At 41.0% G+C, this 18,915-nt stretch overlaps 1 protein-coding gene across 3 annotated transcripts; it reads right to left on the reverse strand.

The window, feature by feature from the left end:
• Window positions 1-845: 845 nt before the first annotated feature.
• pxk (PX domain containing serine/threonine kinase) lies at window positions 846-17,982 on the reverse strand. Of its 3 annotated transcripts, none has more exons than XM_089011164.1 (19): window positions 16,675-17,982; window positions 13,826-13,876; window positions 13,669-13,716; window positions 13,199-13,385; window positions 12,805-12,882; window positions 12,649-12,722; window positions 11,702-11,776; window positions 11,510-11,614; window positions 10,292-10,393; window positions 10,050-10,211; window positions 9,157-9,274; window positions 9,009-9,087; window positions 8,715-8,763; window positions 8,539-8,616; window positions 8,318-8,404; window positions 8,148-8,211; window positions 7,855-7,914; window positions 6,501-6,530; window positions 2,210-2,349 (listed from the first exon to the last, which is right to left on the reverse strand). In XM_089011164.1, exons 1-18 carry the CDS (start codon window positions 16,774-16,776, stop codon window positions 6,514-6,516), a joined length of 1,536 nt encoding a protein of 511 aa, XP_088867290.1. In that variant the 5' UTR covers window positions 16,777-17,982; the 3' UTR covers window positions 2,210-2,349; window positions 6,501-6,513. The 3 variants fall into 3 exon arrangements, with proteins under 3 accessions (XP_088867288.1, XP_088867290.1, XP_088867289.1); XM_089011163.1 differs by having other exon boundaries at window positions 6,501-6,533; window positions 16,675-17,981; XM_089011162.1 differs by lacking the exon at window positions 6,501-6,530 and having other exon boundaries at window positions 846-2,349; window positions 16,675-17,980.
• Between the last annotated feature and the right edge of the window lie 933 nt (window positions 17,983-18,915).

Genomic DNA, 18,915 nt, shown 5'->3' on the forward strand with positions numbered 1-18,915 from the left:
GGCTTGATTTATATGTGCACAGAGAGCATCCACTAACTTTCATTTTCCCTGTGGTTACTCTGGTCTGATGATCAGCTGTCACTAATTTGCTTTTCATATTAATAATGCTATCATACCAACGAGTAAAAAAATACTGAATAATAACAGCATAATGTGATAACACGTGTCCACCTGTCTGCCCTAACACCCCCCCCCCCCCCTTCTCCTCACTGCTGCGTGTGTCTGTAATTCTGTCCTCCCTCCTCTACCACGGATATCGACCAATCACGTGCATCTTGAACCAAAGACTGTGGGCGGGGAATAGAGGACAAAAAAAGTCTGCTACAATTTCCGGCTCCTTGTCAGGAACCGGCTCTCTTCGTTCACTTCAAAGATCCGGCTCTTTCGCGAACGACACATCACTATCGGACAGTACATACTGTATTAGGTACCATATATGATTTGGTCGGTAGACTCCCGATTTTGACCAAAATACTCACTTTATAAAGCAACTAATGACACACTACAGACAATTCATTTGTAAGGTGAAACAAAAGAAATTGTAAAAAATAAAATACATGTTTATACTAATTGAATGCATAAATAAACAATGACAGCATGTTTGTGTTTTATTTACTTCTAATTTGCACTTTTGTAACGCTCACATTATTTTAACACGCACCAGAGTTGCGAGTACGAAAATCTTCCCATTTATGATTTCTGAAACTTAACATATATGAAGTACCCTTGAACCAACCACCGTATGGAGGGCAATTTATATTCCCATTTCAAATATTGGGCAAATGTGCCGCAAAAACTGAAAAGTACACATGGAAACATTTTTTTACTGCACTCTGAACTGTGGAGATGAACAAAAACGAAGGCAGTGTATTATTATACTCAAAGCATCACACACTGAGTCTTTATTGTTTTATATTGACGTCACAAATGTTGCCTTTAAACGGGTAAAGTGCTGCAGAGGAACGTTCGGCCATAATTCAAGTGGAATGCAACAGGGCACAAAAAAACAAGCCACATACATTCAAACAATCGCTGACGCTTTCCACAAAGATGGCCTCCCAAGTCCAATCTGTAATGTTAAACAGACATTCATCAATAGGCACAAGGGTCATATCACACATATATGGCACAATAAAAGAATAGTAAAACGTTTTCATGGTGCAAACCTTTTGAATTGCATGAGTTATACATTAAAAAAAAGTCATACAAAGACAGTTCTTGGAAGTCTTTCAATTGATATATAAGCAAGCACGGATCTGATGTGGTTCAGCTAAACATATCTCAAATGGATTGAACATATACACAATTGTGTGATAGAAAAATATGAATCTTCAAATGTGACTTTTCACACTTGGCCAAAGCACACTTTTTGTGCTTGTTTTTGCAATTTTAAAAACAAAAAGATGATACAGACTTTCCATTTGATTAAAAAATACGTACTATCCATAATCTTTTTTCTTGTTTTTCTGGGGAGGATTAACAATATGGAGATACTGCATATACTTTCAAAAGGAAATGAAATGTAAAATATTTTCACTACTTTTTAGAATTCTGTGAGAAGATGGAACTACCAAGTTTTTTTTTGCATTTTGAAAATATAAAACATGAAAAAAAAATGTATTTTGGTCATTTTTGTTGAAAAAGTTACAATGGAGATATATGCTCTGATTGGACATTTTTTCACAATTGTTTTTTTAAGAAAATGATATTTTGAAAAAAGGACTATTTTGATTGTTCGCCCAATTCACTCCGAACTTTTCTTTTAATAATGACATGAGTGTTTGTCATTTTGAGCCTCACAACTGCAGAAAAAAAAACAATAATATATATATATATATATATATATTGGCATACACAACTCAGAAATTTACCAGCTGACCAATAGATCTTGGTCAGCTGGGCAATCAGGAAGCCGCCATAGCAACAGATGTTTGGATCGAGAACAATCTGGAAGAAAGCAGCTGTTATCTTCACCACACAAGGTCAACCTTGGCATTTCCAGCATTCGGTAGATGGGAGCTCGTTCCGGCTCCGTTCCCAATGTCAAGAAACAAAACAAAAACAATCCCAGGTACGGATGTGAATCTAAAGATTAGATAAGAAGCAAATTATTTTATAAGGGATTTGTCTTCACATGTCAGGGAGCGTCGGAGGACGGCGACGGTCAGAAGACGGGCCGGCTGCGGTCTTCGGTTTGGGCCTTCTTCAGGTTGCCTTTGCTGAAGGCCTGGATGGAGCTCAGCAAGGCGGCGCGACCTCCGGGAAGGGGCACGGCGGCGGAGGAGGAGCAGGAGGATGAGGAGGACGTGTCCAACACGGGAGGAGGAGGAGGAGGCGCAGGAGGACCAACTGGACAAACCAAAACACCCGACGAATGAGAGAGTGGAACAAACGTGAGAAAAACGCTCACTTGCTGCAATTGCGCAAAGCTGTTAGGAATCATTTCCCTTTAGCGCCATCTGTGAAGGTTTTCACCGCCGTTTAGGACAATCTACGCCTGAAACCGCAAATCATGCCTCAACTGGCTGATGTGGAATCAGACTAAACGTTTTTCTGTGATAGGTCAAGCGGGACGACCCCAAAAAAGGGTTAAAAGTCTCCAACTTGTGTCCAACGTCGTCAACATCCTTCCACACGTTTCTCACAGCAGTTAGCAGGAATATCGTTTTGACAGAAACGGTGGAACTGAGCCAAAGTTTATAAGCTTTACGAGATCTTTTTTTTTTTGGGTTCTTGGGTTGACCTTGGCATTTCGGATAATTCATTAGATCGTCATTTGAAGGGAAGGATTACGCAACCTTCAGGCATTTGGCAATTACGCCCAAGGATGAACCAGATTTATACAATGGCACGATTTCCTTCCCGATATTTTGTGACTTCACCATGATGTTACATAAGAAGCGCTGTCTTTCAGACACACCTTAAAAAACATCCACAGGTGTGTGTTTACTAACTGCAAACACTGATCCAACTAGTCCAAAATTCCTCAGCCCGGATCATCACTAAAACCCCATCCTTTCACCACATCACTCCTGTCCTCCAGCAGCTCCACTGGCTCCCTGTTAAACTTCGTATTAATTTCAAGATACTTCTGTTTACGTTAAAGCCATCCATAACCTTGCCCCCCCTATCTGTCTGACCTTCAAATCTCCGTTCCCTCTCGGGCCCTCAGATCCTCATCCTCCCACCACCTCTGTATGCCCACGTCCCATCTCACCACGATGGGGTGCAGAGCTTTCAGCCGCTCTGCTCCCAAACTCTGGAACTCCCTTCCACCCAACATCCGTAATATTGACTCACTTCCTATTTTTAAATCTCACCTCAAACCCCACCTGTTTAAACTTGCTTTCATGGTCTAGTTTAATCTGCTATTTTATGATTTATTGTTTTATGTGTTGTTTTTTATTGTAAGGTATCTTTGGGTGTTCAGAAAGGCGCTTGTCAATTAAATGTATATTCGTATTATTATTACTGCCAAAAATTGTTTCAAAGACAGATACGATGATCTGGTTCCCCCCCACCACCTCAGTTGCTTCCAGGCATTTAAATCTTTATGGAAATGAACTGACTTTGATGAAAGTCATGAAAAAAACTACAAAAAAATCCATCTTTTATAACACTGGAATCAACCTATAACAGAAAAGTTTGGTCTGAATTCCTGTCAGACAGAAGGGAGGGGGAGTTGCATCATTTTACATCATTTATGTACGGGAAGCTAAAAAATGGACACTTGTACTGTAAATATGGGTTGATGCAATACAGCTACATATATTAATATACCTTTCTTGATACTTGCACAATGTAGTTTTTTTATGAAACAGTTTTGCACATTTACAGTATACATCTCAGTCTGCTGACATTTTTATTTGACTATGCTTACAATATCTTTTTTTTCTATCCTTTCACCCCTCCCCCACCCCCTTACAAATTCCTGTTGCGGACTGCAAATTTTCCCATTGTGGGACAAATAAAGGTTTTCTGATTCTGATAGCTAGCTTTTTGCTATCTAGCTAATCATCCGCTATCCAGCCAGTTAGATAGCTTCTTCTTTTCCTTAAATTCACTTCTGGGGCCAAAGCGTCATGAAGCTTCATGAAGTTTAATTCGTTCTATTGTGCCATCATGTGGAAAATAAATGTCATGACAGTGAGAGTGATTTAAACAATACCCTGGATTTGATGGTGTCAAAATCCATTTTATTGCCGGGCTCCAAAAAAAGTTTGTAATCAGCTTCAACAATATCCAAAGCCATCACCGACTAAAATTTGCAGTTGTTCAGTATTATTGCCGTCTATTTGCTATCTATTAGCTATCTATTAGTTAACTGGTCGGCTAGCTAGCTATCTTGCTGGCTATCTATTAGCTAGTTAGCTTTCTATGTACTTGAGTTACTTCTGGGTTGAGTGAAGGCTGGCGCGTGTGGCTGCCGCTGCTCACCTACAGAAAAACTTATCCTGTGACTGTAAAGTGACCTTGAGAGTTTTGAAAGGCGCTTATAAATGAAATGTATTATCATTATTATTATTATTATTATTCTTTACCACCACCAAGCTTGAAGCAAAAAGAAAGCTGACTTAGAAAAACCTTTGCCGTTTTCAAAGTATAACGAATGTTTTAGAAAAAAGGAAACGTATTCAGCAACCCAAAAGGAGCATTCCGATAATGTCGCTTTGGTGGAACAACGCAGTGATTATTCAATCGTGTGGCGGCAAAAAGCTTAGGACACAAAAGGGCCTAAAAGAAAAGAAATAAATAACAACCTTTTTTTATTAAAAAGGGGTGAAAAAGGCAGCATGCTGCGAGCCCAAGCAGACAAACAAAACACTGTAGGTCACAATCTCCAATGAGAAGGTATGAGCTTGAATAACGTTAACGTTGCTTCATTGCAGATTGTGAAGCTTTTGAAAACGCCGTCAGCTTCCGAGTAAGCTGCACTCGCACTCTTGTGGAATTCTCATTGAGATTTCATTGATCTCTCATTGGCTGATGTGAGATTTTCTATTTAATCGCCAAATGTGGATTTTTGTTTTGTTTTTAAAATGGTGAGCTGTGTAGTTGACCAAAACGGCTACGACATGGTGATCAAGGAAGTGGGAAATGAGTAAATGAGATTCACTTTTTTACCTGCAGACTATTATAAAATACTATTAACGACACACGGCTGCAACTCCATTGAAAATACTGCTGATTATCCCAACCACATTAATTTTCGACAAATATTTTTGTGCATTGCTAAACAACAAAACACCAACACCAACACGCCAATTAAAAAAAAACTTGCGGTGCGGTTATTATTGTTGGCGTCCACTTGAGGTCAGCATCCTCATGGTATAAATTAAGGGTGTCAAATTCATTTTCTCCATGGGCCATATTGTAGTTACTTGTGAATTAGATAAAGCCATTAGAATGTTGCACCCCCTTCACCTATTACACAAAGAGCGCACAAAAAAATAACTCATTCACTGCCGGACGAGAGCGCACAAAAAAAAAAAAAAAAAAATCATTCACTGCCGGACGATGTGCAAAAATGTGTCCACTCCAGTGCCAGGTTTTTGGAATTTTCCACTCAAATTGCAGGATCCACAGAATATTGAGTTTTAGGACTACATAAATATTCAATTCAGTGTTACAAACCTTGGACTCCCTCTTTCATCTGAAAGAATGAATTAATTTGTAAGTTATATGTATTTTGGAGTTGTCTGAGCTTGAAATGGGGGTGGCTGTACAAAATAAAATACAATACATACATCTTGATTTATAGTGTTTTAACAAGTGTTATAGTGTTTTAACAACAGCTAAAGGGGTAACAAAGCAGTAACATGGACAAAAGGAAAATACTGCCCCCTCATGGAAGGGAAAAACATTGCCAGAGGTCTGACCTGCGCTTTATTGGCAACCCCCGGCAAGAATAACCAAAACCCGAAAAAATTTGGGAATGGCGCTCCACGTCATGCCTTTCAATTCATAAAATTCAGGAATGGCAGTGAATGAGATAATTAACTAGTTAAAATTAACTCGATAAAAAACTAGTTTTTGAATCTGAAGTCAAAAATAATTACTGTTATTGTGGTTTACATACGACAAATTGAAATTTTGGTTCAGACTTAAGCAAGCATCAAGCATCATGGCACTTGACATGCTTGATTTGCTTTTGTCGGCCGAAGTAAAATGATCTCGTGGGCCAGATCTGGCCCCACGGCCTTGACTTTGACACCGGTGGTCTACATTGTCATATCTGTCACCTTTCAGTGTATGCAGCTAAAAAAGGCGGGGCCTGAATGGATGAGCAACGTGCGGCCGACGGCGGCTAAAAAGGGTCCTTCGAACACAGCTATTGAGTTCTCACGAAGGTCTTTTTACTTCGTTTGTGCTAACAGGTCTTGCTGGGAAGCTTGTAATAATGACGGCATTGTTTTCTTGTCTTTTTAAAGCCCACCACTGACAGCCACTAGCATTGTTATCATCATCAAGGTGGGGGATAAAAAAAATGTTTACTTTACCCCAAGGACATGGTCAGAATGGAGCATGCTCTACTGTGGTGACGCACGGGATAGAGAGAGAGATATCACAAATAAATGACCCGTCAGCAGTGAGACAGCAACAAGAGGAAGACAGGGAACACAGAGACAGGATCAAGTGCTATGTACATTTTGCTTTTTGGCTGTTCTTTTTTTTTTTTTTTTTTTGGGGGGGGGGGGGGGTTGTAACATACAGTGATACCTTGGCTTACGAACTTAATTGGTTCCCAGACAGAGTGTGTAAGGCGAAAAGTGTGTATCCCAAAAATTAATTTCCCATAGGAAACCATTAAAATGAGAATAATCCATTCCCAGGTCCCCATAAAACATAATTTTCTACTTTCTAATTTTCTAAGCCTTAAAACTACACTAAATACACCTTATGTCATGTATAATAAATGTGCTATGGTATTATAATTAAAGAAATAAACTGTACGGTACAATAAAGTCGTTTTTTTCTACCTTTGTGATAGTCGATGGAATGGAGTGGCCGGTTTCCTCAGCATTAAACACTTGATGAGGAACGTAACCTTCTTTCACCATCTTGAGGAATGATCCCGTGTAGGTGCTTTCTCTGCGATAATTTTATCTAGTTCCTCATCAATTGTGTTCTGTTTCGCTGGGTTGATAGCTTTTTGCATCACGTATACAGATGGCATGTGCGGGTTGTTTGTGGAGCCTGATTGATGGGATATTTTAACCTTGCAGTCTACACTCTGCCTTTGAACGATCAAAGTTGAAACTCTCTCACTGTCGTCTGCCTGTCTCTTTAATGTTTAAACCACTTGTTTGTGGTTTGTTTAAACGTTTTGCTTAAATGTTTAAACCACCAATCACGTGGCTTTAACTGAAGACTGGGGGCGGGGAATAGAGGACAAAAAAAGTCGTCAGCCATTTTCTTTTTGGAGAACGGCTTCACTCTCTCTCTGTCTGTAACCCCCACTCCCTCACTGCTGCGTTCTTGACCAATCACGTGGCTTTAGCCGAACAAAAACAGTCGGCTGCCATTTTCTTGTTAGGAGAACGGGCTCGTTCGCGAACGACACATCACTCATTGTGGCAGCTCTGCGTGTATCCCGAAAAATAGTTCGTATGCTAAGGTAAAATTTTCATAAATTTAACGCTCGTAAACTGAAACGTTTGTAAGCCAAGGTGACAACGTAACTTTTGAGTGACTTAATATCTGATTTTTTATGACAACTTAAGCTGTGATTCAGTCGTTTACATTCTTTTTTTGCGGGGGGGGGGGGGGGGGGGGGGTGTCAAATTTTAGTGGTAAATGGGGGCGGATTACTTTGCAATACGCAGCGGATAATTCAAACACGAATGAACCGACCTGTGGTTGGAGGCGGCGTGGGGGACGAGGGACACGTTGGAGGGGAACTGGCGCCCGAGCCTGAAGACACAGCAAGGGAGGGAAAAAATCATTCAAATTTTGTCAGATTCTATTTGACATTTGAAATAATATTTGGCCAATTTCATACATTCCAATTGAAAAGATTTGCAATTAAATTTATTTTGTATTTTCATTACCAGTACATTCATTTGAGCACCAAAATCTGAATTTTTATTATTTTGGATTGGGATCTTTTTGTTTTCTAGAAAAACAAAATAAAGAGTTACCCCCACCAGAGTTATTGTTGTTCCGGACAGAGACATCGTCATCGTTTTCACATGTCGACTGCCTGCATTTCTGCAAAGGAGCCACAAGGTTGCGTAACCCGCGCATGCCGCGTTGCATCCGTGTTACGAGAAATACATCAGTGTCAAGAAGACGGGAAGTTTGAATGTCATCCTACCTTCCTGGCCAGAATCTTCCTCCTCTTCTTCTCTTCTTCTGAGCCATGATGGGATTGCGCTCTGGTCAGCCTCTTGTGCTTGTGCAACTTTCAGCAAAACAAACAAAAAGATAATAAATGACTTGATTGCTACGAATCGTGGTGCATGTGAACATCACGAGGGTGAAAAGGTTGTGGGACATGGTGAGGGAGTTTTGGCTTCTATTTCAAGATGAACCCACCACTTTCTGCTCCTCCTGCAGACGTTTCTCCACACGCTCCTTGGCACCCTTCAGAGCCTCCTTCAGTCTGCTTGGCACCTGGATGGATGGAATGACATCCAGAACAAGCGACATAAGATGGAATGGAATTTTTATATTCTAATGCAGCATGCGCATCGCAACAGCGTTTTTTTTACCCGAATCTGCGCTTTCTCTGAGTGCGGTAGCGGAACGTCACTGAACAGCCTAAAATAAATCACAAGAATAATCAATTGTTAAAAATAACACCACTGCGCATAAACACGTTGCATACCGCTTTCCCACAGCACGCCATTAAAACGGGCTACGCGTTGAACACGACACGCAAGGAATTACTTGTACCCGAAACACGTGACACCGATATGGTTGACAAGAACATTGCATTCGAAACACGCGACATTCAAGACAAAAAATAAATAAATAAATAACACAACTACATAACGACAACTTACGGCGTCTGAATGAGCTGCGACACTGTTGGCATCCCTGACTTGCAAGCTTCTGTCGACAAGATGGACTGCAGCACCGACACTATACACACATGTATATAAGAGTGGTGTATGTGTGTGCGTGTATGCGTGTTTGTGTATGTATACTAACCCACAGCAGTGTAGGGGATCTCAGGATAATTGTCCAGAGGCACCTTGTCAGGCGGTCGGCCGTAAGTGATTTCGTAAAGTAAATGTCCAAAGCAGAAGACGTCCATGCTTTCAATCGTCTACAGTAAAACACACATTTCCACTTAAATTCACGAATTTCTTTGTGGTACGCCAGAAAGTCAAGGCCTGGGGCCGAATCTGGCCCGTCATATTATTTTATTTTGGCCCTCGAAAGCAAAACAAGTGCCATGATGCTTGCAAAATGTCAATTTTTCGCATGTAAAACACAATAACAGTCATTATTGTTGACTTCAAATTTGAAAACTAGTGATTCATTCATTTTTTTGAGCGCTCCATATGTAATATGTGAAGGAGATGAAACATTCCAATGGCTTCCCCAAATTCATAACGGCCCCCGAGAGGAAACTATCAATACAATGTGGCCCACAACAAATTAGGTAACAAACAAAAAGTTAAAAAAAAAACCTCTCCAGCTCGTGTACCTCGACATTTTTTTTTTTTTTTTTTTTTTTTTTCAGAAAACCACCGAGCCCGAGGAGGAAAAACCGAATCAAGACAGATGGTGTGACGGATGAGGCTTCCCGTGCTGACGTCTTTACCTTATGGAATATCCACCTCTGGAAATGAAATAGAATATTTCTCGAGGATATGGCTTTGGCCAGGTTCAGTGAATTGAGACTACATTCAAGTTTTACGAGTAGTTCAAAACTGCCACCCCCTGCCCCCAGCCCGATTTATACTGCATCAATCGCAGTGGGTCTTCGTGCTTATAATAGCAGAGGTGCAACAATAAAAGCACATTCAAGTGGAGGCTTTTAAGTAGAGATGACGAAAAATGGGGCGCAAAAGCGTGAGAACTGTGCGTATACGTACATTAATCTTCCTGAAGTGGGTGACGGCGGGTCGCAGGGTTGAAGGAACTCCCAGCATGCCGTTCTCCACATCCGTCAGGCGACAGATTCCCTGTTCCAACATCACGTTGGAGGTCTGGAGGTGGCCGTAAAAAAGCCCACCGTCGTGGAGGAGCCGGAGGCCCTGAGCGCACACGAAGAGTTGACGACAAATCAGTGTCCGCGGGTACGGACATGTCCGTATGTGTCCATACGCGTACGTACCTCCAGTATCTGTCGGCCGTAGAGTTTGATTTGCGACAGTTCGAGAGGCTGAGACTTTTTGGGGTTGCCGTACTTTTTCAGGTAGTTCTCTCTGGGCTTCACCTGATTAATAATTAATAATTAAATAATAATAATTAAATTAATAATAAACAAATACAGTAAAGTCTCGTTTTATCGATATTCTCCGGAGTCGGAAAAAATATTGATATAACCGGACTATCGATGTATCCAATCCTGCGGCATGTAAATTTTCTCCTTGCGTTCATAGAAATAGTATCGTATTAAGCAGTACCATTGATATAACCGATATCGATATAACGAGACTTTACTGTACATGAATGGATAGTTAATAAAGACATCTTCTTTTCCTTTCGGCTTTTCCCTTCAACGGGTCGCCACAGCAAATCAGTGTCTTCCATCCATTCCAAAATGGTCAAAAAAGCAAAAACTAGACACAGCATTTGGTTAGTAAATACATAGTAATAAATAAATAAATACAATTAAAATGATTAGTCGATAAACAGATACACACACCAATAAATAAATAGACATGGAAAGAAAGAAAGAAAGAAAGAAAGAAAGAAAGAAAGAAAGAAAGAAAGAAAGAAAGAAAGAAAGAAAGAAAGAAAGAAAGAAAGAAAGAAAGAAAGAAAGAAAGAAATGTACAGACAAATAAATAAATGGACAGATAAATAAATAAATGGACAGATAAATAAACATATGGATAAATGCACAGATAAATTAACTGAATCAATAAATACATGCACAGGCAAATAAATAAATGCACAGATAAATATATAAATGCACAGATAAATATATGCATGGATAAATGTGCAGATAAATAAATAACTGAATAATTACATAAATAAATGCACAACCAAATAAATAAACAAATACACAGATAAATAAATAAATACACATATAAATGCATCAATAAATAAAAAAATAAATAAATACATACATGCATAAATAAATAAATTGGAATGGACGAACACATGTGGCGTACGCTAAGGAGCCCGTTTTAAATCATTGGATTGGATTGGATATGCCTTTATTAGTCTCACAGTGGAGAAATTTACATCATCAGATGATTTTGAAAAATTTTAAAATTTTATTGAGGCTGTTCATGAGAGCGTAATTGCTTTTTTTTCTCAGCAATGGTTATTTCATGTCTTGAACACCGCTTTCAAGAAAATTGTGAATTGTGAGGCTTCTTACCTTACAGATGTGATCTCGCAGGGAGCCAGCCTCGCTGAAAGGTCGGATGAGAAGTGCCGTCGACTCGCTGGTGCTGGAGAACAGCAGGGGACACACGTAAGGACTCTGAAACGAAGCGACAAGGCGCTTGGAAATCCATTTCACACGGAAGCCAACCAAGGAAGGGAAACAGTCCATTATATGAGTACGTACAGAGAGGCTGGTGAGGAGTTTCATGGTGGACTGCAGATCTTTGTCAGACAGGAACTTGTCAGGGCCCAAGTCCACCTACGCTCACATTAATATGACACAGTGTTTAATTAATTTCAATTTGGAGATGTTCTGTTTTGAAGCTCAGAAAATTGATTAAAAAAATTATACTTGCTTTGATAATGTACAACATTGCAGAGCTATTTAAAAACAATACGCTGACTTCCATTTTCTTAGAAGAGGTTGGAACGGATTAATGTTGTTTACATTGACTGCAATAGGACACAATGATTTGAAATGTGTGTTGTCAGGGATAAACTCAATTCGTCTCTCAAGGCACCTATGTTTTAATATTTAACTCACTCACTGCCTTTCACGAATTCATTCGGGTATTGAACATTTGACGTAGAGCGCCATTCCCAAATTTGGTCGGGTTTTGTTTTTTCATGCTTGGGTGCCGATAAAGCGGCAACCAAGCAAGCCTCTGCCCATGTTTTTTTCTTTTCCACAAGGGGCAGCATTTCCCATTTTTCCATGTTAGTGCTTTCTTCCAGCTTCAGCTGTTGTTAAAGCCCTATACAAACCAATATTTATGTATTGCATTGTATTTTGGACAGCCGCCCTCATTTCAAGCTCAGATAACTCCACACCCATATAATTTAGGAATGAATTTTTTTCTGATGAAGGAAGAGAGTCAAAGGTTTCTAACGATGTATTGAATGTTTATGTAGTCTTAAAACTCAATATTCTGTGGGTCCTGGAATTCAAGTGACAATGACAAAAACCCTGGCACTGGAGTGGACACGTTTTTGCACGTCTGGCAGTGAATAAGTTATCAGAATCAGATTCAGAAAGCCTTTAGTCCTCCCACAATGGGGAAATTTGCAAAGTTAATAGAGTGCATCGTCTTTCCAATGAACAAAAATGTGTAGTTGTGGCATGGCATTCACCCAGCTGAGCAGGTACTTCTCCTTGGCTTGTTCTTTGTTTTTGACCAAAAAATACTTTTTCCTGATCCTCCAGCCTGCAATACAAAAAAAAGATTGTGTTACTAGAGCACAGCTTTGGAGCCTGGAGAGCATTTTGGGACCACAGAGGCATTCTACCAATATCTCGGAGAGGCTCCATCACCACCCACTTGGGATCTGAGCGAAAGAACATTGAGACCTGTTGCAGGGCAATCTCTAAAAGGCAAACAAACACATTTTTTGTTACATTTGTGGATTTTTTTAATCTAAAATTTGCTAGTATTTTTGTTTTCTTATTGGAAAAATAGCACATTGGCAATTGTCAGCCATCCAGGATCATTTACAACATTGACACGTTGGCATCTAAAGTAAGTTGAGATAATAATAATAATAATAATAATAATAATAATAATAATAATAATAATAATAATAATAATAATGCCTTTTATTTCTAAGCACTTTTCAAAACTCTCAAGGACACTTTACAGTCATGGGAAAATAAAAGGAAAAGGGAAAATGGCCAGGAACCCACCCGTGTAGTTGGCAGAATAGTTGTTGGGGTCCAAAAATTTTTTGACGGGCAGGGCGGCGCACAGCAAACGATGCTGGGTAACAGCATCCAGAAAAGCCTGCAAGCCGCGCTGCCTTTCTGCGATGAACTCGCGGTCCATGTTACCGATCAGCTTCTTGGGAGGTAGAGGAAGGCTGACGCCGCACACCTGTGGAGCACCAGCACATACTGAGCTTTTCATTATTTATTTTTTTTCTTTAATTGTGCTTATGCGCAGAATTGTCGTGAGAAGCAGGAAGTGGATGGGAAAAACCTCAGCAAAAAAAAAAAAAAAACATTTGGCAGTATCCTGTTAGAAAAAGGTCAAAGACTGAACCTCCTCAAAATGGCCCGTTTGGTTCCCAGACTCATTGGATTTATGGCTGTCTTGACATGTTTTTATTATGGTTAGTATGTTTTATTTTTGCTCATGCAGCTGATTCACGACTCACCATCAAACTGTTGTTGAGAATGTCAAAATCACTGTAGCGTCGGATGACCTGGGGAACAAACACAAACACATAGAGACACACTTAGAGGACGTACAATACGGGATGTAAAGGATGGAAAACCCGACTTGTGGTGTAGTTTTTGGATGAACTATCTTACCTGCCAACTGTTCTCTGAAGACACTCCCCTCTGTACTCGAATGATGTACTCCTTCGTGCACACAAACCAAAAAGGAACATTATCATAAAAGGTGGAGGCCTGTTATAACATGATAGACAGAAACATTTGCTCTACGGTAACGTTGATCAGAATCAGAAAGCCTTTAATCATCCCACATTTGACATACCTGTCAACCTTGGCCAATAGCTGCCCTTATAAATGATTACAATTCCCGTATAAAAGTTGTAGTACGCCGTACATTATTTGAAATGATAAAAAAACGCTAACACAAGCGCAAATGCAGTTTACCGTGCAGGCGCACATTATGCTTTCATAATCAACCGTAGGCAGCGATAAAAAATATATATACAGTAAAGTCTCGTTATATCGATATCGGATATATCGATAGTCCCGGTTATATCGATACTATTTCTATGCACGCACGGAGAAAATTACATGCAAACGGGGTCGGATATATCGATAGTCCCGGTTATATCGATATTTTTCGGCCTCCCTTGAATATCGCTAGAACGAGACTTTACTGTACATGTACAGTATTTAATTGTGTTGCATCCAGATATCTTTATTGCTTGCAACAATCACTGTTTTTCATATGATTGTACATGCTGGCGTTCGTGGCTTCGTGTGAATAGAACTTGAGGATTTAGCATTGGTTGGTTGCATTTTTGAAAGGAAATAGTCATTACAAAAGTGTAAAAACGTTTTTATTTTATGCACAACTTTATTTTTCACTTCACTACTGTACAAAAAACATGTATCCATGAACCCAATGATAAAATTACATGCCATAACAAAGATCCCCCATTTACGTATTGCCCCCCCCCCCTCTTTTCTGCAGTTCGGCGCAGGATCGGATATATCGATAGTATGGTTATATCGACATTTTTTCCGACTCCCGAGAATATCGATATAACGAGACTTTACTGTATATATGATCGAGTATTACTTTTGCTCCCCTTATTAATGATTGCAATACCCCTTATTTAGCGATAATAAACCTTACAAACACAACCCAACACATAAGTATTTACTTATAGCAAGACTAAAAACAGATAGAACAAAAACAAAGGTAATTTGTTTACATTATATTCACACGACAAGCAATTATAGACTTGCCTTTGGCTACATTTTCCATGTGTTCGGCAGTTTTAAAGTGGCTCTTTAGATTGTAAAATCCACTTGCAGAACGCAGAACGAAAACTGAGGACTTTTTGTTGACGATGTTATCCACCTTGGAGACTCTCCCATTCTTTTTGGTGGCGACCCGATAACACAACTATAACCGATCCTAGAGTTTTTCTCTTCTTACTTGGTGGTTCTCCCATGCTTACTTCTACGTTATAACTAGTTGATTCCTTGATTGCAACACAAATGCTGGACTGCAAATACGGAAACGTAAATACAAAATCAAATGAAAACAATGTGACACACATGCGGATGTCATGCTTCATTGACAAAGACTCGATAACTGCAGACATTTTTTATCGTATAAAAGTTGTTATACAGCGTACACAATTCAAAATGATGAAAAAACATATAATACGGGGAAAACGGATAAGTTGACAGGTATGCGGCACAATGGGGAAATTTGCAGTCCACAGCAGCAATTTGAAAGGGGTGGGGGGATGAAAAGATAAAAAAACAAGATATTCTAAGCATTGCTTCCTTGTCTTGTTATCCCGACTATGACATTTCACGTTGTGAGTGAGCTTTTAGCTAGGCTTTGGTAAAGTGTGATTAATACTTATAGTATTATGGATGGTTACTTTGTTCAATTATATGGAATGATTCCCTTACTTCTGTACAGGTTAATCTTTTTTTTTTTTTTTTTTTTTGGGGGGGGGGGTCTTAAAACTGACTTTGAAATATGTCACTGCAATTTATTCGGACCAATGTGTGCGTGTGTGTTTGATGTTTTTTTTTGTCTGCTTCTTTTGATTTTCATATCGCCAAGCCCTTCTATTCGGCTTTCCCATTGGCTGTCATAAATGCGTGTACCTAATGAAATGGCCTTCCGATGTTGACGAAAAATAATAAATCATCGAAAAAGGTCACCAATAGCGCAATGAGTATGAAGTGTTTTTCTTCAGTCACATGGTGATCATAAAAACGTTAGCGAGACACATCCCCTGAGCATTCAGATGAGAAAAACAAGCATCGGCCGTCTGTGAGAGGTTTGGCTGGCATTTGGCGTTAGCATGCTGAGCTAAATGTCAGCCTCAGCTGATCTCAGCTATCGTCAACAACAGCCAACACGTGGGTCCATTATCGGACACGGGAAATAACCACTGCGAATTCAGGCGTTACATATTTTCTATTAATAAAAGCGTTGCTCGTTTTATCCGTGTCAAATGATCGTCAAAAGCTCGAGGTATGCGAGCAACAAATGCAATGGGCCGCGAGTGACTGTCAGCAAGTAATTTCTTTCCACATTGCTACAGAGGCTTCCGGGAAATTGCTTCATCGCGGTGGCCGGGCTTTACATTCAACCTTAGGCGAAAAAAAATCTCCCTCGCATGCGGAGGGAAACCTTATTTTGATATTCGTGGATCCAGTTGGAAAACGCCACTTTTTCCTGTATTGAGGGGAGACTGGTGAGTCGGATATGAACGTATATACCCTGGGGACCAACGTCCCATCATGGTTCTGATTAAAGACCAATAACGGAATCAGGTACGTGACGACAAACGATACCCGCGAACATGTCAATGAAACCGGCAACAAATGGCTACGTCCCGGGGCCTACGCCTGAGCCAATTGTCCCAGGTGTGTGGCATATGACGCGGGTACTTACGTGACTCTCGCACCGGTAAAAATGGGGCGCTCACCGTGTGGGACTGGAGGTTCTGGCTCGCTTCGATGGTCGCCGTCAGCGGAACGGTGTCGTCCAGGAGTTGCTGGCCGGGAATCGGCTTCGCCAGGAAAGACATCCCGGACTTCGGGAGGTAGGTAACCAGCGAAAACCCAATCCAGGCGACAGTGGCTGACAGCGAGTAGTCGCCTAAATAAAGGCGCTCAATCTGGCGCGAATAGTCAAGCAGTTTCGTTTCAGCTTCATGAAAAATTAATTCTGCTTTCGTCGGGTGAAATGAGAACTGACCAGAGGTTGACTCATCATATGCTGGGCGCACTACCGCCGCCTATAGGAAGAACAGTCCATTTACAATACAATATAATACAATCTTCTTTTCCTTTCGGCTTTTCCCTTCAAGGGGTCGCCACAGCAAATCAGTGTCCTCCATCTTGAGAGGTTTGATCCGCATGTTTGTTTTGGCCAAGCTTTTACGTCGGATGCCCTTCCTGACATAATACAATACAATACTATACATAATGATTTAGATAACGCTTTCCCAACATCTGAAGCTGTAACAAAGCGCTTAACATGGACCACTATCATATAAATATAACTAAAATAGTCACAATAAAGCAGTCACAAAGATAGTGGAAAGCACTAGGGAATAAAACTAAGATAAAGTCTGAATCATGCTGAAACAAATTTCAGAGTACAAGTGAGTTTTCAGACGGGTTCTAAAAATGGGCAGCGAGGGGGCTTGCCGAAATGTTCAGTGGCAGGTCATTCCAGAGAGTGGGACAAGCAACGGAAAAGGCTCGGTTCCCTCTTAGCCTCCGTTTAGGTTTTGGCACATCTAATGTCTGGTCAGCAGACCTGAGGTGTGTAGGGGTGGATGAGCTCAGAGGTAAGGAGGAGCGAGGCCATTTAAAGATTTGAAAACAAATCGGTTTTTGAAAATAACTCTAACATGTATAGGCAACCAGTGAAGGGATGCTAGATTAGGAGTTATGTGCTCCCTCTTACAAGTACCAGTCAAGGGGCAAGCAGCAGCATTCTGGACCAGCTGGAGATGTTCCATGGAGATATAAGTGCGATGCATGGCTTGAGGAGCCCGCGATAAGAAGAAAGGAGCGTCAGCGCAGAGCGCCAATGCGTATGTGGAACTGTCGCGGCTTGGAATTGAAGCGGGTTTATGTGGGACAGGAGATGTTAGACAATGTCTTTTCGTCAATGGATGCTTCAGCTGCGTGTTTGCTTTCAATATTTAGCTTGTAGTAGACATGCACATTCCACCATGACGTCCCTGATCCACTGCTGAAAAGGACGCTTTGATAGTCTCCTCTTGATTGTTGTGGACTTCAGGAGAGTGCGCCCCCAGCATGCTCCACTAACCATCGACGGTGCTGCAGTGGAGAGAGTGAGCAGCACCAAGTTCCTGGGAGTGCACATATCCGAAGACCTGTCCTGGAGCCACAACACGGCATCAATGGCCAAGAGATCCCACCAGCGCCTGTACTTCCTCCGCAAGCTCAAAAGAGTTGGAGCCCCGACCCCCATCACGACCTCCTTCTACCGCGGTACCATAGAGAGCATCCTGACCAGCTGTATCACCGTGTGGTACGGCGCCTGCACCGTGTCCTGCCGTAAGACTCTGCAGCGCATCGTGAGGACAGCTGAGAAGATCATCGGTGTCTCTCTCCCCTCCCTTCAGGACATCTACAACACCCGCCTCACCCGCAGAGCCATCCGGATCGCTGGCGATCCCACCCACCCCTCCCACAGCCTCTTCAGCCTGCTGCCATCGGGTCGGAGACTGCGGAGTCTCCGAGCCAAGACCACCAGGCAGTCCGGAGACTCAACTCCCTCCCAGCCCTGCCCAGCCTGCCCCTTCCCACTGCCACACTCACCGAACTCTGAGTACACGCTACATGCTGTACGATCACCCTGAACTCTATTTTTTCTTCTTTCTCATTTTTTTCTGCAAGACCTCACTTCAACCCTTTCTTGTTCGTTTTTGCATTACTACATTACGTCACTTCCTCACTTTACATACGACACTACCTCACTTTACATACAGAAATTACATGTATTGTCTGTTGTCAATTGTATGTCTTTTTTAGCCACGTTATAAGTGCCTTGCATGTCTTGCACGCTGGGTCCGAGAGGACATTAATTTCATCTGTGCTGTATGTCATGCATATTAGCATATTTGACAATAAAGCTGACTTTGACTTGACTTTGACTCTTTCATCTGGAACTGCTTCGGGTACCAAAG

This window comes from Hippocampus bargibanti, linkage group LG12 (genome assembly GCF_051943395.1).
Source record: "Hippocampus bargibanti isolate YZ-2025 linkage group LG12, ASM5194339v1, whole genome shotgun sequence".
NCBI classification, from domain to species: Eukaryota; Metazoa; Chordata; class Actinopteri; order Syngnathiformes; family Syngnathidae; genus Hippocampus; species Hippocampus bargibanti.